Raw genomic sequence first — 25,195 nt, forward strand, 5'->3', positions numbered from 1 at the left:
CTTGGGGTAAGAAGGACTTTCTGAGAATAACATTAAAGGCAAAATCACAAAGAAAGGAACAGATACATTTGATTACATGAGGATTAAATGCTTTTATATAGTGAAAAGCAAGACAACCTGGGAGAAATTGCTTATATTACATAAAATAGAAAAAGGATCAATAGATTTAACTTTTCAGTCCAAAGACAGAAAAGGATAAATGAAGGTGTATCAAAGAATGTGCATTAGAACAAATATATTTACTAATATCAGAGAAATCAATGATGGCTAGTGTTAAGTGTGGGGGGGGAGAAATGTACACTTTGCATCTTGATGTTAAAGCACATATCAATATCAATAGCGTCACAATCATTCCCTTTGACACAGAATTTCCACTTCTGAGAATTTATAACAAGCAAATAACCAACAATATAGAGATTTAGCCTCAAATATATTCATTTTTGTAACAGTTAAAAACTTGTAAAAAACTTAATTGTTCAGCAATATCTGACTATTAAATGAATTATAGCTCGTCTACACCATGAAATATTACACAACTGTTGCAAATAATGTTGTAAGTGCACATGAATATATATTAACAAAAAAATATAGTCATGATGTCATTAAGTAATAAGGTTATTTACAAAAGAATAAGTATGGTCTCATATCTGTAAACAAAAAAGTATATGCCTAAAGAACTTAGAAGTGCATGCATCAAAGTTTAAGAATGACTATATGTGGTTAGATTTGTTGATTGTATTTTCTGATTTTCCTTTAATGAACTCTTACGTTATTTTCAGTTTTTAGAATAAAACCTATTTACAGAACTACAGAGTTTTCAAAGTATTTTTGCATGTTATTTTCGTTTTATTACTAATTTTTTACAATACAATATCCAGCACATAGATTGCATTATAGCCAGTTTACATTTGAATAATCTGAAAGTTAAAGAGGGTTAGTGACTTGCTGAGTATCAGGTGAATGAATATATGATGTCAAAGCCAAGCACTGATTCCAGCTTTTACTATAAATCCAATATCATCCCCCTGGTATGAAACACCAGCATTTCTCACAGGGACTACTGCAAATTCCTCCTATATCTATGTAATGAGACTTTGTAATTTAAAAATAAAATAAAATGAAAACCTGCTTTATTTTGTTTGGAGTGGGGAAAGAAGGAAATGTTTGCCTTGCTTAATCTGTCTAATTTTGTTTCGGCCCTGGGCAGCTCCATTACAGAAAACATATAGCTAATTTGCAGACACACAGTTTAATTCAGTGGCAAATTCAGGGTAATTTGAAAAACTATTTGTATTTGCCCTCTTTGTTTCCAATCTTTGTTTAGACACCAACAGCTTACAACCATGGTGAGTTAACTTCCTCTATGGCAGTACTTCCTCTCCAGCATTGACACAAGCTGGTGAATGGTTATACAACTGGGCAAGAAAGAAGCAGAAGAAAAATCTCCTGAATATGTCTGCAGTTCAGACACAAGCCAGTTTAAGAATGTACTGTTTCATTACAGTGAGTACATGATAAAATGCCTTCAGGTCAGTGCAACAGGAAGTACTCTAGTGAGATGAGAAACAAATAAGAATAAAATCCCAATGAGCATAAAGAGGTCTTTAGTCAGCAAAACATGTTTGCTTTTGCTATCAATACTATTTGCTCATAGGCAAAATCTACAAAATTGGGAATCACACCATATCCAGTAAAAATGAGAAACGTTCACTATTGATGAGTTAAGTAGCATTCTGCATTCCTGTTTTTTAAAAAAAAACTTTTAATGGAATTAATTTCCTCTAAGAATACTTTTTACATTTTCAAGCTAGAAGAACATTTATTTCTGAATGGATGGAATTTTTTTTTCAAAATAATACTTGTCTAAGAATTCAACTGGAGTAAATACGGTGCACCCTCCCACCCATACATTTTGATATCTTTCCACAGTTTCCCTTTTTCCTTCTTGCCTTAGCGGAAGCCCTGTTTCACTAAAGGTAAGAGATCCATCAATGGCTCCCTCCTTTCAAACTTCAAACTGACTTACTCATATGAAGCAACATTTTCAGCATCTCCAACTTCAAACTTGGAAAGTCGTTCTAACATTCTTTAGCCACCAAAAAAAAAATGCAAAAATATATCATTAGATATTTGCTACACAAAATAGTGATGAAAAATATATTTGAATAACAAGAATCCCATGAATCTAAAGGATATAGTAAACATGACTTAGCTCACTGGAAGACCTAATATTTAAGAAAGAAAATAACAATCATTAACCAGAAACTCTTTCCTCATGGATACTCCCAACACTGAATTTTGCATATTTTTATCTTCTTTTCTCTCTCTGTCCCTTTCTATATATATGTATATAAAGATATATAAAAGAATATGTATACAGATATATAATATATAAATAATATAGGTATACACATATCTCAAAGACATTGTGGGTTTCATTCCAGACCACTGCAATAAAGCAAAAACTGCATTAAGCAACTCACACAAATGTTTTGGTTCCCCTGTGCATATAAAAGTTATGTTTACCCTACACTGTAGCCTGTTAAGTTTGCAATGGCATTATGTTCAAAAAACTTATGTACATACTTTAATTAAAAACTACTTTATTGGTTAAAAAATGCTAATGATCACCTAAGCCTTTAGCAAGTCACAGTCTTTTTGCTGGTAGAGGGCGTTGCCTCCATGTTCATGGCTGCTGACTGATCAGAGTGGTGGTTGCCAATGGTTGGAGTGGCTGAGGCAATTTCTTAAAATAGGACAATGAAGTTTGCTGTGGCAAATGACTCTTCCTTTCACAAGTGAGGATTAAGTGGTGAAGCCATCAGGTCCTGGACTTTGTTGAAAGCCTTTTTATTACTGATTCAATCTCATTACTTGTTTTTGGTTTGTTCAGGTTTTCTATTTCTTCTTGGTTAGTCTTGGTAGGTCGTATGGGTCAAGGATTTTGTCCACTTCCTCTAGGTTTTCAAATTTATTGTAGAGTTGCTCATAATAGTCTCTAATAATTCTTTTTATTTCTTTCATATCTGTTATGAGGTCTCTTTTTTGTGTTTCTGATTTTACTTATTTGGGTCTTCCCTTTTTCTTAATTAGTCTAGCTAATGGTTTGTTGATATTTTTTAAACCTGCTTTTTGTTGTTAACCTTTTGTAATTTTTGCCTCAAATCTGTTTATTTCTGTTTGGTCTTCATTATTTATTTCCTTTTAACAATTTGGGGTTTGGTTTGTTCTTACTATTCTAGTTTCTTGAGGTAGAATTGTTCAGTGGTTTATTTGAAAGTTTTCTAGATTTTTTGATCCAGGCATTTATTGCTAAAAACATACTTCTTTTTTTTTTATACTTTAAGTTCTAGGGTACATGTGCACAATGTGCAGGTTTGTTACATATGTATACATGTGCCGTGTTGGTGTGCTGCACCCATTAACTCGTCATTTACATTAGGTATATCTTCTAATGCTATCCCTCCCCCCTCCCCCTACCCAATCAGGCCCCAGTGTGTGATATCCCCCTTCCTGTGTCCAAGTGTTCTCATTGTTCTATTCCCACCTATGAGTGAGAACATGCAATGTTTGGTGTTTTGTCCTTGCGATAGTTTGCTGAAAAAATGATGAGTTCATGTCCTTTGTAGGGACATGGATGAAGCTAAAAACATACTTCTCAATAACTGCTTTTGCTGTGTCTCCTGTTTTGGTATATTGTGTTTCTAGTTACATTTGTTTCAAGGAATTCTTAAATTTCATTGTTAATTTCTTTCTTCACTCATTGTAACTCAAGGGCATGTTGTTTAATTTCCATACGTCTGTATAGTTTTGAATGTTCCTCTTGTTATGAATGTCTAGTTTTATTCCACTGTGGTAAGATAAGATACCTGATAGAATTTCAATTTTTAAAAATTTGTTGAGACTTGTTTTGTAACCTAACATATGGTCTATCTTGGATAATGTTTCATGTGCTGATGAAAAGAATGTGTATTCTGCAGCTGTTAGGTGAGATGTTCTGTATATGTTTGTTATTTATGTCCATTTGGTCTATGGTGGAGTTTAAGTCTGATGTTTCTTTGTTGATTTTCTGTCTAGATGATTTGCCCAATGCTGAGAGTGGGATATGGAAGTGCCCAAGTCTTATTGTAATGGGGTCTATCTCCCTCTTTAGATCTATTAATATTCACTTTATATATCTAGGTGCTCTGGTGTTTCAGTGCATACATATTTACAATTATACACATATTACAATTATATTTCTTGCTGAATTGAACCCTTTATTATTACAAAATAATCTTGTTTGTCCATTTTTATGGTTTTTAACTTGAACTCTGTTTTGTCTGATACAAGTATAGCTATTCCTGCTCACTTTTGGCTTCCATTTGCATAGAATATCTTTTTGCATCCCTTCATTATCAGTCTATGTGTTTCTTTACCGGTAAGATGAGTTTCTTATAGATAAAATATAGTTAGGTCTTATTTTTTAATCCACTCAGTAAGTCTATATCCTTCATGGGGTATTTAATCTATTAACATTCAAAGTTATTATTGGTAGGTGAGGAGTTACTTCCAACATTTTATTGTTTTCTGGTTGTTTTGTATATGTTTTATTCCTTTCTTCCTGTTTACTTTTGAAGTTGGGTAGTTTTCTATAGTGATAAGGCTTCATTCCTTTCTCTTTCTCCTTTATGCATTGACTCTAACAGTAACTTTTAAAGTTTTGCATGTTTTTATGATGGTGGTTATCATCTTTTTACTTCCAGATGTAAGACTCCCTTGAGCATTTCTTGTAAGGCTGGTCTAGTGGTGATGAATTATCTTGGTTTTTGTTTATCTATGACAGATTTTATGTCTTCTTCATTTGTAAAGGATAGCTGTGCTGGGTATAATATTCTCAGCTGAAAGTTTTTTTTTCTTTCAGAACTTCGAATATATCATCCCATTCTCTTCTAGCCTAAGGTTTCTGCTGGGAAATCAGCTGTTAGTCTAATGGGGATTCCATTATAAATGTGTTACTTTTCTCTTGCTATTTTAAAAAATCTTTGTCTTTGATTTTTCACAATTTGACTATAATGTCTGGGTTGAATGTATTTGGGGTTCTTTGATCTTCCTGGAACTAGACGTCTAGCTCTCTCTCAAGAGTTAGGAAGTTTTATGCTCTCATTTTATTAAATATGTTTTCCTCATATTTTCTCTTCACTTTTCCTTCTGGAATGCCCATAATATGAATATTTGATCAAATTAATGGTGTCCCATAAATCCTGTAGGCTTTTTTCATTCTTTTTTATCCTTTTTTGCCTGCCTGTGTTATTTCAAAAGACTTGTCTTCAAGTTCAGAAATTATTTCTTCTGCTTGTTCTTGTCTGTAAAGCCATTGATTGTATTTTTTCATTTCATCCATTGAACTGTTTAGCTCTTAGGGCTTCTGTTTGGTTATTTTTATGATATCTGTATCTTTACTGAATTTCTCTTTCAAATCATGTTTTCCTGATTTCATTGACTTGTCTATCTGTATTACCTTATATCTCACTGAGTTTCCTTAAGATTATTCTTTTTTCTGTCATCTCTTATGTTTATGATTGGGTTCTATTACTGGATAATTATTATTTCCCTTTGTAGATGACATGTTTTCTTGCATTTTCACGGTTGCTGTGTTTCTAAATTGATTTCTATGCATCTGGTGAAAAAGTCACCTTTTCCAATTTTATGGAGTAGGTTTACTTGTATGAATTTATTTCTATGAATAGGTCTTGGATGTCAGTTCATTGGGGTATACTGGCCTTGGTTCTACATGGATGCAGTAAGTGTAGTCTCCATGTAGTTTATTCAGCTGTGATCTACACTAGTAACATTTGCAAGTTACTCAGTGGCCTAGGCTGAGGAAGTTTGTGGTGATGGTGGTGCAGCCTTGCCAGGGGTGGGCTCACTGGGCTGTTTCTCAGGGTAGGGGTGTGTGCAGGCATACATTGGGTCAGAAAACTTGGAGTATGGCTTTATGCGGCTGGCCATGGTGCTGTCACTCTAGCCAGGAACATGGGGATGCAGTTGCTCAACCAGGGCATGACTGCCAGATGTGCTTTGCAGGACAGTTTCTCAGGCCCAGGACGCAGGCACACAGCTGTTTGCCTGGCCTGGAAGCATGCACTCCAGGAGTGGCCTGAAGGGCTGTTTCCCCTACCTGTTATGTGGGTACACAGCTGCTCATCTGGCCTGCAGCCAGTCTGCTGGGGGAAACTCATGGGCCAAATATATAGCTGCATAGCTGCTAAGCTGGACTGAAGATATCTTTGTCAGGGCTGGCCAAGAGGGGGTGTTTCTCAGGCCTGGGATACAGTCAAATGACTTCTCAGCTGTCCTGGATGTGTGTCTGCTGGGGGTAGTCCATAGAGCTATTCTAGCTCAGGATGTGGGCACACTGCTGCTCAGCTGGCCTGGGTGGTGCCTGCCAGGGGAAGCCCAGGGGACTGCTTCTATAAGCCAGGATGTGGACACGAGGCTGCTCAGCTGGCCTAGGGGCATGTCCTCTGGAAGTAGCCCATGGAGCTCTTTCTTAGGTCCAGGACATGGGCATTCATGGCTGATTGGCTGGTCTGGAGGTGCATCTGCTGGGAATGGATACAGGACTATTTCTCAGGCTCGTGCAAGGTTGCACAGCTGCTTAGTTGGCCTGGGAGTATTTCTGTGGGGGGTGGCCTAAAGGGCTGTTCCTCAAGCTGGGACATAGGTATGTGGCTGCTTAGTTGGCCTGACAGTCTGCTGGCCAGAGTAAGCTCCCAGGGTTCTTTCTCGGCCCTGAGACTTGGGCATACACAGCTGCCTGTCTCTCAGGTCTGAGACACAGGTGCAAGGCCCACTCGGTGGTGTGCCTGCTAGGGGCAGCCTGTGGGACTGTTTCTCAGGCCCTTATCAAAGGCAGAGGGCTCCTGGGCAGGCCAGGAGCATGTCTGTGGTGGATGGGGCCTGCAAGGCTGTTTCTCAGGTCCTGAGCATGGGCTCATAGTCACTCTGTTGACCTGGGGGTGTATCAGCTGCTCAGAGGCTTAGGGGCCTCTCCCACTTGGGAGAGGGCTTGCAGTGGTTTGGCTGTCTTAAGAGTGAGTTTACCCTGGATGGGACTGCAGATTATTCCTCTGTCTGGAAGTGTGGTGGTGGGGGTTGATTTCCCTGCTCTGCATTACTTGAGTTACAGCCAGTCCTGGGACCAACCTCCACACAGCTGGGATTGTGGCTTTAACCCACCCATGTGGGCTTGGTGTACTGAAGATAAAGCTCCAGTGCTGGAGAGGCACAGTGGCTACTGGCCCCCAGAGGAGGGCACACTCAAGAGATGACTCTGGTCTCAAGATGGTGCTGTGTTGCTGCATCTTAAGTCTCTGGGGGTGGGAAGTCTTCACCTTGTACTCCTAGTCCAGGACATGCAGCTTTGTCAATTCTTGGCAGTACTCCAAACTGGCCTCAGGGCTTGCAAAGACTGTGAGACTCTCCTGTTGTAAAGACTTTGTGTTTGTGATGGCAGTGGGGTGACAGGGATCTTCTGCTTACCTTCACCCTGCAATGAGAAGTCCCTCCTGTCTCTGGGCCAATTCAATCCAGATGGGGCAGAAGGGGCTGCACAGGCTGAGTGCTTCCATGCTGTGGCAACTTCCAGTCACCACAGATGTGTCTGCACTCCTTTGCTGCACTCCAGGACTATGCCTTTGATACTCTAATCAAATCTTAGACGTGTATTTGTTGCCTCGGTTCTTTCTCGTAGGGGAGATGAGCACCAGGCATCTCTATTCACCCATCTTGCTTGATTTAGCATAATTCGTAAGGGCCCTAGGATTTTCGGAATAGTCAATGATTGCTGGCTTCAACTTGAAGTCACCAGCTTCATTAGCCCCTAACAAGAGAATTGGCCTCTGCTTTGAAGATTTGAAAGCATGCGTTGACTTCTCCTCTCTAAATATAAAAGTCCTAGATGGCATTTTCTTCCAATAAAAGACTATCTTGTCTACATTGAAAATCTGTTGTTTAGTTGGGCCACCTTCATCAATTATCTCAGCTAGATCTTCTGGATAACTTGCTGCTGCTTCTGCATCGGCACTTGCTGTTTGCCTTGCACTTTTATGTTATAGAGATGGCTTCTTTCCTTAAACCTCATGAACCAAGCTTTTAGCTTCAAGCTTTTCTTCTGCAGCTTCCTTACCTCTCCCAGGCTTCATTGAATCGAAGAGAGTGAGGGCCTTGTCCTGGATCAGGCTTTGGCTTAAGGGAATGCTGTGGCTGGTTTGATCATTTATCCAGACCACTAAAACATTCTCCAGATTAGCAATCAGACTGTTTTGCTTTCTCATCATTTGTATGTTCAGTGGAGCAGCAGTCTTAATTTTCTTCAAGAAGTTTTTTGGCTTTTCTGTTTTGTTTTGTTTTTGTTTTTGTTTTACATTCACAACTTGGCTGAACTGCTACAAGAAGTCTAGCCTTCCTCACAATCATTTCTAGCTTTTGGTTTAAAGTGAGAGCCATGTGACTCTTCCTTTCACTAGGACACTCAGAAACCATCATAGGCTTATTAAATGGCCTACTTTCAATATTGTTGTGTCTCAGGGAATAGGGAGGCCCAAGGAGAAGGAGAGAGATGGGGGAATGGCTAGCCAGTGGAGCAGTCGGAACAAACATGTCATTGATTAGGCTTGTCACCTTAATATGGGCATGGTTCGTGTTGCCCCAAAACAATTACAATAGTAACATCAAAGATCACTGATCACAGATCACCATAACAGATATGATAATAAAAAGTTCGGAATATTGCAAGAATTATTAAAATGTGACAGAGACACAAAGTGAGAACATGCTGTTGGAAAAATAAAACCAGGAGACTTGCTCAATGCAGGGTTGCTACACACCTTCAGTTTATAAAAAAGTAATATCTGAGGGGCAATAAAGTAAAGCACAATAAAACAAGATATACCTGCATATACACACACATATATGTATATGTAAACTATATATGTGTATATATATGTATATATGCTAAAGGATATATACATATATGTTTACATATATATACACATGCTCATATATATTAAAGGATATATATATGACTACTGATGTTATTAATTTGGGTCAGTGCTAAAGAATATATCTATACATAGATATGTATATATAGATATATGTACACACATTTAAATATGCACATATGTAGACATATGTATATAGATATGTGTATATCTATATACACAAATACATATTTATATATCTATATATACTACATATATAGCTAAAAGATATATCTGTATATATATACACACACACATATATACATGTGTGTTATATGTGTGTGTGTGTGTAGATATATCCTTTAGCACTGACTCAAATTAATAACATCAGTAGTTTTCAGTGACACCACCATTGAAAGGTGAGTTATATCAAAGATATATCAAAGTAGTGAAAGACTACTGATGTCATTTTATCCGGGCCAGTGCTAAGGATTAAAAATGTACACATCAGGTCAAGTGACTTCAGAGACATACTTTTCTGGTTGAAGTTATGTACAATTGCTCTACATTTATAAACTGGTTGAACTCTGAAAATGTATATGTCAATGATTTGGAATCTACTATTAATATATCATTTTTTCCTGGAAGAAAAGCTTATATTATGTAAAGGTGCTCTTGGGCCTTAACAAACAATCTAATGAATCACAACTTAAGTGCAGTTCTTTATTACTTCATTTGTGAGTGAATTTTACCAATCTTAATATATCCCTCTCTTCTTTCTCTCCGTATTTTGAAATCTCACCCATCATTGATGACTCTACCACTCATTACTCTTTTTAATTCAATAGCTAAAGGATTAAAAATGAACATAGCAAGACTCCACATGTTATCCTAGACTTAATTTTCTGATACAAATTAGCAATAATTATTCTACAATTTATAAGCTAGTTACCCTGAAAAATGGACATTAATCAGTTATTTATTTGAAACATGGTATTTAATTTTTCTCTGGAAATGAGGTTTTAGATGTTTGTAATGAAATTTTTCAGCCTGTGAAAAAAACTTAATGAATCAAGTTTATATACATTTCTTTACTCCTAAACCTCATCCCCAAGTTACTGTTTCTGGCAAAATTTACATAAAATCAACTTCAGTTTGTAAATACCCACCTTGCTTGCCCTTATAATTTTCTGCCTTCTCAAATACCAACAGTAACTCTTCACCAATCATGGATGTCTTTCCTGCCCCTCAGATAGGGTTAAGTAACTACAGACCCAAGGCAGGGCCTGCATACGATCTGATGGTGGGTTTACCTTTGGGGCAGTAGCCTCATGTGGTAACAGACGAAGAGACCAGGGGTCTATTAGCTTTGCTCTTTTCTGTTGAGAGCTCCTCAGCTCCCTGCCCACTGTTACCTCCTCCTTGCACCAAATAGGACTGTTGCCTCTTTTGGCTCACTCTAGTAGAGTGTCATACAATACACACATTCTCATATTTTCCTAAGGTTTCAGGGTGCTGCTAAATAAGGGTGACCAATGGAATAGGAATAAGAAGCATTCCTCTTAAGACCTATTCCTCTTTTATCCAACTAGATCGAAGAAAGAAAGGTACCTGCAGATACTACAGAAATAAGACTTTAGAAAACAGTGTCTAAAACACTCTGTATTGTTATGGATGCTCCATACAATGAACTTCCCAAATCTGAATCTCTCCTTTCTACATGTATACTTTTGTGTGTGTCTATGTGTGTATTTACATATATATGGTTACATCTAGCTTTTTATTTACTTAAACCTCAAATTTTGTGGAAGGTCCCTTCATGTGTTACTGTTGTCATTTCACTGAAGACAGTGCTGATGGAGTAAAAAGGTACATAGACATATAATGAATTTCTCTTTTTGACACTATTAGCAAATACATTTTTTGCACCAAAAGGAGTAGATTTTCCATAAATATGAAATACATACATATACAATAAGTGAGGGTATGCAAATCCTACCACATAAGCCCAGTAAATAAAATTCAACAGTTAACAAAGACTCATTTACCAATGGTCAGTTAATCAGAGATTAATTAAATTTATATAAATTAAACCTATGTACATATTAAAAATACATTTTAGCCAGGCACAGTGGCTCATGACTGTAAACCCAGCAGTTTGGGAGGCTAAGGCGGGTGGATCACGAGGGCAGGAGTTCAAGACCAGCCTGGCCAATATAGTGAAACCCCGCCCCTACCAAAAATACAAAAAATTAGTCGGGCATGGTGGCACATGACTGCAGTCCCAGCTACTCAGGAGGCTGAGGCAGGAAAATCGCTTGAACCCGGGAGATGGAGGTTACAGGGAGCCGAGATCGCGCCACTGCACTCCAGCTTGGGCAACAGCGAGACTTCATCTCAAAAAATAATAATAATAATAGAAATACATTTTAATTTGCCCATGCGTCCAACGTCCTATAAAATAAATTCTTTTAAAAATTTATTTATTGGCTTAAAAATCAATGCTACATACAAAACTCACATGCTATTGCTTAATGAGCAACTACAGAATTCTCACCTAGATGTTCCCTTAATCAGCCACTGATTAAACACAATCCTTTTATTCCTTCTGTAAAATCTCATTCATTTTGCAAGGTTTCTTGAGCATTACACTATAATTAACTTGAATCAGGTTTTCCGTATTACTTACACCTTTATGATTTATTTCCAGGAGAGGTTTTCACATGACTGGGAAAACCCTCCACCATCTCCTTCCTTTCACTGATCATGCTAGTCGCTCCTGCCCATGAGACACAGTGAAGTACCCGCGCACCTGAGGAAAGCAGCATCCAATGAGGTGGTGGGTTTGGATTGGGTCTAGGCACCAACCTCACATGTGGACAGAGCTCTCGAGGGTGTGGGACAAGTCCACGTTCCATTAGCTCCGTTCTTTTTTTCCCAGGACTTCACTACTCCTTATTGGCTGCTATCTCATCCATGTTGCAAATAGGATTCTCTCCTTTCTTGGAACACTATGGTAGGGTCTCAAACTCAGGAAACCTGAATCCCTTAAAAAATTGCCTACTAGAAATTGAGGGTGACAAATACACTAACAGGAAGAAGCAGCTCTCCTACGAACTGACCTCCTTATACAACTCCTTCAAAAAAGGATGCAAAGTTACCAGCAAATGCTACAATGAGAAGAATTGGAAACCTTGTTAAAAAATACTCTGTATGGCCATGAAGGCTCCTGAGAGTAAATTCCACAAATGTCCATCTGTCTCCGTGTTTGGTGTTTCCATTTTGTGCATGGGTTTGTTTGTGTAAATGTGTTGACAAAAATGTGTATGGATGAAGATGGATGTATATATTTGTGTATGTGCTTGGTGTGTGTACAGCTCTATGCACTCTTATGCATACGTGTGTCTTCATGTATTTATAACTCACCTTTTACTGATAGGTGACACCCGGGCTGCTCCTTTAAATTCACTTGTGTGTGGGCTAGAGGATGATAAAAGAATACAGACAGATAGGAGACACGATTCTAAATTTACTTTTTTGGAAAATTAGCTTTTATTACTCTAGACAGAAACCAATTAATTTCTGTCAGAAATCTGAGTCCCATAAAAATACTGCTTAGTAGGAACTAAGGGTGGCAATTACACTAACAGGAAGAAGCAACTCTCCTATGACCTGCTCCTTTTTATACAACTCCACCAAAGAAGGATGCAAAGTTACTAACAAATGCTACAATGAGACGAATTGGAAACTCTGTTAAAAAAAAAAAAAATCTCTATGGCCATGCAGGCTCCTGAGAGTAAATTTCACAAACCTCCATCAGTCTCCTTTCTCCTTGGTCTATGTTTCCATCATGTGCATGGATTAGTTTGTGTACGCGTGTTGAAGAGAAGTGTGGATGGATGGATGGATGGATGGATGGATGGATGGATGGATGGATGGATGGATATATTTGCTCATATGCCTGTGTGTGTGTGTATAGTTCTATGCACACTTATGCTGATGGGTGACTTTATTTAACTATTTATTACTTACCTTTCTTTCGCAGGTGCCTCCTCGGTTGTTCCTTTAAATTCGCTTGTCTGTGGACTAGCGGATGATAAGAGAATACAGTCAGAGAGGAGACATAATTCTGAATTTATATTTTGGAAAAATTACCTTTCATTACTCTAGACAGAAACCAATTAACTTCTGACTATTCATGTATACAGCACTATTGGAACCTGGAATGTCTATTTTTCTTTATTAGAAATGAGGATGTATAGGACGACAACCAAAATCTTAGGCTGGGGAAAATAGTAATGCTTCCCGATTTAAGTAAACCTCTTTATCATGACCTCAGTCCCAATGTGTGACAGATTTTCTGGTGGCAATTATTTCAAACTCAACTCCAGTTTGTAGGTAGGCAGCCTTCTTATTCCATTCAATGTCCTGCTTAAAAGGCCCTCCATTAGCTGCTTACGTTCACCCAGCATGGTGGTTTCTCATGCCCCACAGAAAGGGTCAGGTAACTAGAGGTCTGACACAGGGGCACAATCCAATAGGATGGTGATTTGAGGTTTGGAGCACCTGCCTCCGTGGTGGCAGAGTTCTGGAGGGTGGAGAACACCTCCAAGGCTCTTAGCTCTGTTGCTTTCTGCTGAAGGCTGCACAGTTCCCCAAGTACTCCTACTTCCTCCTCACTCCAAACAGGATTCTCTCTTCCCTCGGCCTACTCTGGTATGTCTGGTACACAGAAAATCTGCTTTTCCAAAGCATTTGCCTGCTACTTACTAAGGGCGACAAGACAGTAACAGATGGAAGCCTCTCTCTATAGTCAGTTTCTTTTTTTCTAAACAATGTTAAAATGTGGAAGTTATCTATACACGATACAGTGAGATGATAAAGAACCTGTGTCAAAGAAACACTGTATTATCGTGAACACATCTAAGAGTGAATCCCACTAATCTCGGTCTCTTTCTCTGTCACTGTTTTGTGTGTGTGTATACATCTTTTGTTTTTTCTTTTTTTTCTTTTTTGCAACAAAGTTTCGCTCCTGCTGCCCAGGGTGGAATGCAGCGGCATGTTCTCAGCTCACTGCAAACTCCACTTCCCAAGGTTCAATCGATTCTCCTGCCTCACCCTCCTGAGGAGCTGGGATTAGAGGCGCCTGCCACCACACCTGGCTAGTTCTTGTAGTTTTAGTAGAGACAGGGTTTCACGATGTTTGCCAGCCTGGTCTCGAACACCTGATCTCAGGGCATCTGCCTGCTTCAGCCTCCCAAAGTGCTCAGATTACAGGTGTGAACCATTGCACCTGGCCATGTGTACATCTTTTATAATTCACCTGTCACTGGGGGCTCTCTCAATGATGACTCCCGCCAGGGCATTCGGATCAGGACTAAAGGACAAATATGGGCAGAGTCAGACACAATGCGTAATTCTAATGTTTTGCAATAAATAGCTACAGTTAGTCTATGTGTCATTCCCTAGTTACACTTTAATTATTCACATGTACATATATCACTAAATTGACCTGGGATGGCATTTGTCTTTTTATTAGAAATGAGGTTTCTTATGCCAACAGTGAGCATTTTAGGCTGTGAACATAGTGATGCATCCAGATTAAGTAAGGGTATCTACACCTCAATGTGTAACAGCATTTTTGGAGAGCATTTAATTCTAGTTCAAATTTACTTTCTAAGTCCCGCTTCGTATAATCCCATCTGAGTTCCTCATTCTCTATCACCTCCAATCACCTCCTCACTTTTCACCCATCCTAGTTGTCTTTCCTGCCCAAAAGTTGCGGCCAAGTAGCTGGAGGCCTCAAGCAAGGGCTCCATCCCATGTGAGGGTGGGTATGGGCAAAGGCAGTCAGCCTCACATAAAGGCAGAGCTCTGGAGGGGATGAAATAATTCCAGGGTAATTAGCTCTGTTCTTTGTTTTGGCTGGGATTTTTCTGATCTTTGTCCACTCCTATCTCCTTCTCGCTGCAAGCAGGATTCACTTCTCCCTTGGTCCACACTACTAGCACAGTCTCATTCTCACTGAATGGTAATGTGACAAACACTAACATAAAAAGCCTCCCTCTGTGAGTTCCTCCCCATTTTCCTACCTCCATCCAAAAAACAAAAGAACATTGCATACAAAGCTCATTCTGAGAGGACTCTAGAAATAGTTTCAAGGGAACTCCTTGTTCCCATGGATGCTTGTCACACTCAATAGCCCAACTCTCTCATGTGCATGAATGCATGTATGTATGTGTTTGTATATGCATAGATACATGTATAACTGTTTTCCTTGATATCACATGGTGCATTGACCAGCCTACTAGAAGATACTCTCAATTCATACACAGGGCAGTGCCAAAGAACTTAACATGTACATAGTAAGACAACATGTAACTTCCTAGACTTAAGGTTTTCAGTTCAAAATAATTCCAATTGCTTTTGTTTTTTTTGTTGTTGTTGTTGTTGTTTGTTGCTGTTATTTGTTTTTTGAGACAGAGTCTCACTCTGTCACCCAAGCTGGAGTGCAGTGGCATGATCTCAGCTCACTGCAACCTCTGCCTCCCAGGTTCAAGCAATTCTCCTGCCTCAGCCTCCCAAGTAGCAGGGACTACAGGTGCCCGCCACCACACCCAGCTAATTTTGTATTTTTAGTAGAGATGGGGTTTCACCATGTTGGCCAGGCTGGCCTTGAACTACTGATCTCGTTATCCACCTGCCCTGGCCTCCCAAAGTGCTGGGACTACAGGCCTGAGCCACCGCACCTGACCTTCCAACTACTTTTCAACCTGTAAATTGCCTTACCCTTACAGAAGTCATGTGTGTATTTGGTTCTTTGGAATCTGCCATGCCATTTACCCTACACATCATACTTTATATGATTGCAACACATACTTTACACCTATCTAAGACTCACTGACTCAAGAGTTCACCAAAACTCTCTACCACTGGAGCTGGCCAATGCACGACAGCCTTTTGTGGGTGAATTTCTTTTAAATTCAACTCTACTGTGTAGGCATTCCTCCTCCTAATCCCATCTATGGCCCACTTCCTGGATCTCTCCATCACGTCTTTCCTTTCACCCATCGCTAGTCTTTCCTGTCCATGGGACACAGGCAAGTAGCTGTGGGTCTAAGGAAGGTCTGCATCCAATGAGGTGCTGTGCTTGTGTTTGTGTTTTAGCACCAACCTCATATGTTGACAGAGCTCTGAAGTGTGAGGGACAAGTCCATGTTCCATTAGCTCTGTTCTTTTCTGCCCAGGGCTTCCCTGCTCCTTGTCAGCTGCTATCTCCTCCATATTGCAAATAGGATTTTCTCCTCCCTTCTGTCAATCTGGTAGGCTCTCAAACTCAGGAAATCTGAGTCCTTTAAGAAGCTGCTTACTAGGAACTAAGGGTGACAAATACACTAACAGGAAGCAGCAGCTCTCCTGTGACCTGCTCCTTTTCCTATGACTCCATTAGAAAAGGATGCAATGTTACCTACAAAGGCTACATTGAAAAGAATTGGAAACCCTGTTAAAAACCACTCTCTATGGCCATGCAGGCTTCTCAGAATAAACTCCACAAATGTCCGTCCATCTGTCTCCTTGTTGTATGTTTCCACTGTGTGCATGGGTTAGTGGATGTGTTTGAGAGAAGTGTGTAAGGATGGATGCATGGATGCATGGATGGATATATTTGTTTATGTGCCTGTGTGTGTGAATACTTCTATGCTCAGTTATAATTAGATAAATAAAGACACACGTATGCATAACTCACCTTTCATTCATACCTGCCTCTGGGTTCACTCCTGATAATTCATTTGTGGGTGGACTAGAGGATGACAAAAGAATACAGTCAGACAGGAGACACAATTCAAAATTTACTTTTCTCGTAAAACTAGCTTTCATTACTCTGCACATAAACCAGTTAAGTTCTGACTATTCATGTGTATAGCACTATTTGGTCTGAAATGTCATTTTTTTATTAGAAAGGAGGCAACCAACAAGATGGCAACCAACATCTTAGGCTGGGGAAAATAGTAATACTTTCAGATTTAAATAAACCTCTTTATTATGACCTCAGTCCCAATGCGTGACAGCCTTTGTGGTGGCAGTTATTTCAAACTAAACTTTTGTGTGGAGGTAGTCAGCCCTCTTATTCCACTAAATGTGCTGCCTTGAAAGCCCTCCATTACTTCTTCACTTGATTGTCTCTCTTGGTCCACAAGTAGGGTAAAGTAACTGGAGGTCTGAGTCAAGGACACAATCCAATATGATGGTATCTGGGGTTTGGAGTACCACCCTGTATTGTGGCAGAGTTCTGCAGGGACAAAAGCATTTCTAGGGTTGTTAGCTTTTTTCTCTTCTCCTGAAGTCTTCACTACTCTCTGTCCCTGCTGTCCTTTCCTGTTTCCAAAGAGGATTCTCTGCTGTCCTCAGCCATTATAGTAAGGTCTCACATATGGGCAGTCTGAAAATTACTTTTTATTTTTACTCAGAGTATCAAACAGACTAGTAAGAAAAATCATTCTTCTTTTTATGTGGTCATCTTTTATTTAAATTCATTCAAGACATAAAGTCACCTTCATATCCTATAGTGAGATCACGTAGACACATGTGTGAAAGTGTTTTGTTTTTCCATTAATGCCCTTGAATGGGAACTTCCCTAATCTCAACCTTTATATTTCTCTGCAGTACCTGTGGGTGCATGCCTTGATTTAATACGAATGCATATAGGTATATATAAATGGTATATAATTGTTTCCTCCCTTGTTCATATATCCTTATATCTATATTGATTTATTTCTTTTTTTTTTTTTTTTTTTTTGAGATGGAGTCTCACTCTGTTGCCCAGGCTGGAGTGCAGTGGCGTGATCTCAGCTCACTGCAAGCTCTGCCTCCCGGGTTCACGCCATTCTCCTGCCTCAGCCTCCTGAGTAGCTGGGACTACAGGCGCCCGCCACCACGCCCGGCTAATTTTTTGTATTTTTAGTAGAGATGGGGTTTCACCGTGTTAGCCAGGATGGGCTCGATCTCCCGATCTCGTGATCCACCCGCCTCGGCCTCCCAAAGTGCTGGGATTACAGGCGTGAGCCACCACGCCCGGCCTCTATATTGATTTATTTCTGTCTCACAGTTCACTGATAGCTCCACTCCAGGGTACTGATTTGAATTTAGACTTGGCAGCGCTACAGAATTTAAATATATATATGTATCGTCCAACACCAATATGACATCCTAGACTTCACTTTCTGGTTTGAATTACTCACAAGCGATGTTTAGTTCTTTACAATTGAATGAAGCACAAACTAAGCATTTGGTGGTTTACTTTATTTCAAATGCAGCTGCAGTTTCTACGTACAAATCCCCTTGACCTCATCTCATTTCCTGACACTAAAATCCCTTCATCAGTGCCTTCTTTTCACCATCATAGGTGTCTTCTCTGCTCTCACACAGGGTCAAGAAACTGCCCCATACAATGTGATGATGGGTGTGGGCTTGTAGTGTTAGCCTCACATGGTGGTAGAGCTCTGGGTGTGAGGAACCCTGCCAGGGCCATTAGCTCTGTTTGTTTTTCCCTAAGGGCTCCACTGCTCCCTGTCCACTGCTACTCGCTTGTTGCTCTGCATAGGGTTTTCTTCCCTTGGTCCACTCTAGTATGTCTCATACACAGGAAATCTGACTTTCCTAAGTATGTGCCTGCTACTAAGGGTGACAAGACAATAACAAGAAGTTTCCCTTTTTTGCCCTGTTCCTTTTTTATCCAATTTAATCAAAAAGTTGGATAAGAGACCTGCAGGGCCTATAGTGAGGAGATTTATAAATGGTGTAAAAGACATTCTGTATGGCCATGGATGATCCTGAGAGTAAAGCACATAATCTTCATCTTTCTTTCTGTTGTTTCTCTCTCTCTTTTCTCTTTCTCTCCCTTTCTCTCTCTCTCTGTTTGTGTGTCTAGATAGACAGTAGTAGTATATCTGCTTATACATTTCTTTACATATTTGTGTACATATATTTTATAATTCACATTTCATTGGTGGTTCTATCACAGGTCATTGATGTCAATTCTGTATGCAGGCTAAAGGAATATAAAAATAGATAGTTGGACACACATATAATTCTAAACTTACTTTTTGGATCAAACAGCTACAGTTACTCTATAATGTACTATCTGGTTGATATTTAAATATTCATGTGTATATCACTAATTCGAACTAGGTGTATCCTTTTTTTTAGGCCGATTCTCACTCTTACCGAGGCTGGAGTGCAGTGGTGCGATCTTGGCTCACTGCAACCTCCACCTCCCAGGTTCAAGCAATTCTCCTTCCTCAGCCTCCTGAGTAGATGGGATTACAGGCATGCACCACCATACCTGGCTAATTTTTGTATTTTTAGTAGAGACAGGGTTTTGACATGTTGGTCAGGCTGGTCTCAAATTCCTGGCCTCAAGTGATCTAGCTGTCTTGGCCTCCCAAAGTGCTGGGATTACAGATATGAGTCACCATGCCTGGCCAGTGGCATTTATTTCTAATGTAACTGCAGTCTGTAAGGAAACATGCCTCTTACCCCATCTAAATTCTTGATTCCTAAGTCCTTCTGTCACTTCTTTACTTTCACCCATCATGGCTGTCTTTCCTGCCCAGAAGATATGACCGTGTAGCTGTAGCCCTGAGTCAGAACTCCCTACAAAATGATTGTGGGTTTGGGTTTGGTTTGGGGCACCAGCCTCACATGGTGGTAGAACTCTAGAGGGTGAGGAACCCATTAAGGTTTCATGAACTCTGTTCTTTTTGCTGAGTGCTTCACTCCTCCCTGTTACCTGTTACCTCCTCATTGCTCCAAATAGGATTCTCTCTCCCTTTGGCCCACTCTAGTAGTAGGAGAGTCTCATAAGTGGAAAACCTCAGAGGTTCCTAAGGGATTGGATACCACTAACTTAGAGTGACAAATATACTAAGAGGAAGAAGCATCCCTTTCATGACTTCATCCTCTTTTATCCAATTTGGTCTGAAAAAAAAAATAGAAGGTTATCTATAGATCCTACAGTGAGAAGATTTAGACATAGTGTCAAAGATACTCTGTATTTCCAAGGATATGCCTGACGGTGAATTTTACAAATATCAACTTCTCTTTCTCTTTCATTGTTTTATATTTCTGTGTGTGTATGTGTATGCATGCGTGTATGTTATGTGAATATATGTATATATATACTTACGTGTATATAAATCTTTGTTTTTAACTCACATTTCATGGGTGGCTCTATCATAGGTTACTACCATCAACTCAATTGGCTGTGGGCTGAGGAATTATAAAAGCATATTATTCAGATACAAACATAATTTGGACTTACACTTTTGGTCAAATAGCTGCAGTTACTCTAGACATGAGTCTACCTGCCAAGGAATGCCAAAGATTGCCAGCAACCAGCAAAAGCTAGCAAAGAGGTATCAAGCAGATTCTTCCTTATAGCCTTCATAAAAAGCCAACCCTACTGACAACCTCAATTTCAGATTTCTAGTCTCTAGGACTATGAGATGATTAATTTTTGTTTAAGCCACTTGGTTTGTGATACTTTGTTAAAGCAGCCCTAGAAACTAATATAGCCCAACCTGGTAGAATCTCATACACAGGCAATCCAACAGTTTTCTAAAAGTTTTGGCTACTAGTCAACTCAGCTAGGAAGAAGAAGTAGACTTCTTGTGATCTATTTATCTTGTATCCAACTAGACCCAAAAAGAAAAGGATGTTACATACAGAAGCTGAAACTACCAGTACTTCAGAAACAGTGTCCAAGAAAGTCTATATTTAACATTTGCGTGTATCTTTATGAACATACACACACACAACACCTTTTGCTGATGACTCCATTATAGGCTAGTGATATCATTTCACTTTCACTGAGGACTCCATCATGGTATAGTGATATCACTTCATTTGGGTCAGAGCTAAAGAATTAAACTAAATTGTACATAATCAAATACCATGTGAATTTGTAGGCTTTATTTTTATTCAAATTAGCTACAATAACCCTACAACTAATAAACTAGCTGTTCTAAAAAAAAAAAAAAAAAACACATGCAATTTAGCCATTTGGAAACAATAGTGACCATCCCTGCCTGTCTCCATAGACAACAACAGCAACTACCCAGGAGTAGTTACAGTAAAATTAGGAGAGCATTAGGCTGGCTGATGAAAACAGGGAAGGGCTGAAGAGCCATCCTTGGGCCTTCACTCCTCCACCCGCCTCCATCTCCAAAGCCCAGGTTACAAACCAGAGAGATTGTCTCCTCCAATGCTGCTTTGTTCAGGAGCTTCAGGGTGATATAGTTGTTTAATTAAACGAAATTTTCCCTGAGGTTGCCTCTGTGCTTGAGTCCTTATGCAACAAACTGCAAGCTAACCCAGTGTGTAAACTAACAGCATAATTATGAATAGAATATACACTTGTAACAGATAGCTGTGTCTCAGTCAATTACAGCAGCTGAGCTTCAGTCAATTGCGGGTGGCTGACTGATTCAAATAAGACGAAACATCCAGCTGTACCCAGTTGTAACCAACAAAGCTGTTTCTGGACCTCACTTCCATTTTCTGTCCATAATGCTGTCTGGCCACATTGCCAGCTTGCAGTTCTCAGAACTTGTTCTCGTTCTAAAAGCTTCCCAACTCACGAATCATTCTTGCACTATTAAACTCTGTTAAATTTACCTTGTCTAAAGTTTTTCCTTTTCACAACCCAGAGGAGTTGCCTGGTCAGTGTTTCATGGTTCCTGAGACTCTCTACCCTGGGGCACATCACTTCTCTTCATTTTAAACTTACTGACAATGACACAGCTTACGTCCTAGATTTCAGTGAGACTGACTATATAATTCCTGCCCAAACCAGGACACTTTTGAAAGGAAAAAGTGGGTGCTATTAATAATTATGTTGCAAGAACAGCAGCAGACTTTGTCCTTCAGTCCTTCTCCAATACAAATGACCAGACAGAGTAGCCAACAACCACACAAAATCTGAGTTCACAAACCAACATGATTAGATACCTGAGGAATACAACTACTGAAAAAGAAATACAACAAGCTGAACAACAGCATACCAACTGTAGCAAAACTACTGGAACACACTGACCAAGATTTTAAAGTAAGCATGACAAATATTCTTAAGGATAAGAGGACAGAAAGGAAGATGTTGAAACATGAAATGAGAATGGGAGTCGTAAGAAAAAATAAAAGAGAAAGCCTTAACTGTAAAAGTATGACTGTCAAAAAATATAAATTGTTGAGGGATAAATAGTAGTTTGGATACATGTGAAAAGCTAATTAATTTAGAGTTAGAAGGTTAGATTGAGAAGATTGAGGAACTTACCCAGAAAATAGTAGAAAAGAATAAAGAGAACATACTAAAGAAAAGAAGAATGTTATGGAGGATAAAAACAGCTATCTAACATCTAGAATATGGAAATCTAAGAAGAAATGAAAACTAAAAATGCAAAATGTGAAAATTTATGATGATAAATTTCCCAGAATTCAAGAAAGAAGAAATAAATCAGCTTTAAGTATCTAATGGAGACAAAGAGAAAATTCTAACACCTTCTAGAAAGAGCAAAAGACCTATGAAGGCACAAGGACAGACCAACATCATAGCTCTCTGTACCATAAAGAAAGCTTCCACAGGATAAAGTCCACAGGATCAATATCATATTGCTGTTCTCTGAATATACTGTAATATGATTAGTTTTTTTAAAAAAACCCACATTTGAAACTAAATTACACATTACTGAATACCTCTTATGTTAAAAGGGAAATCACGAAATATTTTAAATACTAAGAACTGATTGATAATAACATGACAAAGTTTGTAGGATACAATGAAGCAATATTTAGAAGAAAATTTACTGATATATAAGCATTAATAAGAAGTCAAGATGGTTAAAAGCAAAGAGTACACATTTAAGTAGAAAGGTTGGAAAAGAAGCACAGGGCAAAGTCTATGGAGTAATAAGGAAGCAAAACATAAGGAGGTAAGCATAAGTCACTGAACTGGAGAAGAAAAAACCGTGGAGAAGATTAACAAAACAAAAGTGTGTCTCTTTGAAAAGATTACTACAATAGACCTGTGGCAATAATAATCAAGAACAAACAGAGTGAATATCCAAATACAATGTACAAGAAGGGAGCATAACTATAACACAACTAAAATTTTTTAAAATGAGATTATTCAATTATATGTTAATAAATGTGAAAACTTGGATGGAATGGAAAAATTCCTAGACAAATATAAAACACTAACATTAGTGCAAGAAAATATATTTATATAGAAATAGAATACTCAAGTAACAAAGAAATCAACCTAGTATTTAAAGCCCTTCCCTCTCCCAAACACCACAGGGCCCACATAGGTATTTTTCAAAATTTTTTAGAATATTGACATACTTACTACAAAATCTATGTCAACATATAAAGGCTCCATTAATAACTAATTGTGGTAATAAAAAAAGGTGTAGGGATGCCATAAGTATCAATGGAGCAAAATATTGAGCTCAGAGATAAACCTATGTAGATATATGTCATTGATGATGATTATATAAACAAGGAAAAAGGATGAACTGTTTCATAGGTGGTATTTGGAAAATCAGCCTACCATTGGGAGAAAAATGAAACCAAATCCCTACCTAACACCATATTTAAGGGTAAACTCTAAGTAGATTAAAGCATTAAATGTGTAAATTAAAACTATGAGGATTAGAAATTACCTTTGTAGACTGAAAGTGGGAAAATTTCAAACTTCAAAAGTAAAATAATAAGGCAAAAAGTTCTGTCATGAAGAGAATGAAGAACAACAATGCCAAAGCTAACAGGCAGATGACCTATTGTAGAACATAACTTCAATGTCTAAAACTGACATGAAGGATGATTTGAATACATAAAGCGATAGTCCAAACTTTTGAATGGGATTCCATGCATCTGAGTCTGTTTAGTGTTGCCATAAGGGATACCTGAGGCTGGGTAATTTATAAAGAAAAGAGGTTTATTTGGCTCACAGTTGTGTGCTGCACAAGAAGCCTGATGCCAACGTCTGCTTCTGAGGCTGCTCCCATTTATGGTGGAAGATGGACGAAGGGGAACTGACATGTGCAGAGATCAAATGGCAAGAGGGAAAGCAAGGTGGGGGAAGCCACCGGTCTCTTTTTAAACCAACAGCTCTTGCAAGAACTAATAGACTGAGTACTCACTCACCCTCACTCCCAGGGAGGGAATTAATCTATTCATCTTCCAAACACCTTCCATTAGGCCCCACCTCCAACACTGGGGATCAAATTTCAACATGAGGTTTGGGGGTACAAACCTCCAAACAATAGCACCATGTTTTTAATGTTACTAAAAAGAGTGAATTCTTGCTATATTGTTTACAAATGTAACATAATCACTTTGAAAATTAAACATAATTTTAAAAGAAATTTGATTAACTTATTCTAAAATATAAAATATTCAAAAACAACACATGTAAATTAACAAGACAAAGACAGGAACACTAGTGGAAAAATGGGCTAAGTTCATGAATGGACCATTACAGAAGAAATCCCAAATGCTATAAGAACATAAAATGATGCTCAAACTCATGAGTTATCACATAAATGCAAAGTAAAACATAATACAATATGTTACCATCTATTTGATTATATAAATTGGAAAGTTTGATTATGTCAAGTGTTGTTGTGAATGTGTATGTGTAGGAACCATCATGCATTGTTGACGAGATGCAGACTGGTACAACCATTGGGAGAGCAACAGGCAGTATTCAGTCAAATTCAAACTATGCAGTCCCATGGCCCATCAAGTCCTGTTTCATGTTCCTACAGAAATACTCAAACAGGTCTATAGGGGTCTGGCATAAGGATAATCATTTGGCGGCAGCCTTTGTGAAGGCAAATGGTAGGAAGCAATATATGTGTTCCTCACTAGGGGATGCATGCTGTGGAATTTTTCATACCAGTTAAAAGCAACAACAAAAGGTATACACAAGAAGAATAATCTTATGTTACTAAGCAAAAAACTAACAAAATGAGATACAACTTAATACCATTTAAGTAAATTTAAAAACATATAGGCGAAACAATAATACATACTTTACAGAACACATATAAATGTATATACTGTATATTAAACATATTAAAATTGTTGCATATATGCATATATCTGCATATGTCAATATGTGTATCTGTACTCTCATCTATATATTAAAAAGGCCTACAAGTAGCAATGAGCCA

The 25,195-nt window shown here is 38.6% G+C and overlaps 1 protein-coding gene across 1 annotated transcript in view; it reads right to left on the minus strand.

Annotated features, from left to right (window-relative positions):
• Positions 1 to 25,195, minus strand: part of TPTE2 (transmembrane phosphoinositide 3-phosphatase and tensin homolog 2) — a 130,181-nt gene that overhangs the window by 57,372 nt on the left and 47,614 nt on the right. Inside the window, 5 exon segments of the mRNA XM_063792403.1 lie at positions 2,027 to 2,086; positions 12,390 to 12,443; positions 12,996 to 13,049; positions 14,287 to 14,340; positions 16,711 to 16,764. Of these exon segments, the coding sequence (XP_063648473.1) occupies positions 2,027 to 2,086; positions 12,390 to 12,443; positions 12,996 to 13,049; positions 14,287 to 14,340; positions 16,711 to 16,764 (276 nt within the window).

The sequence above is a fragment of the Pan troglodytes genome, chromosome 14 (genome assembly GCF_028858775.2).
Source record: "Pan troglodytes isolate AG18354 chromosome 14, NHGRI_mPanTro3-v2.0_pri, whole genome shotgun sequence".
Lineage (NCBI taxonomy): Eukaryota > Metazoa > Chordata > Mammalia > Primates > Hominidae > Pan > Pan troglodytes.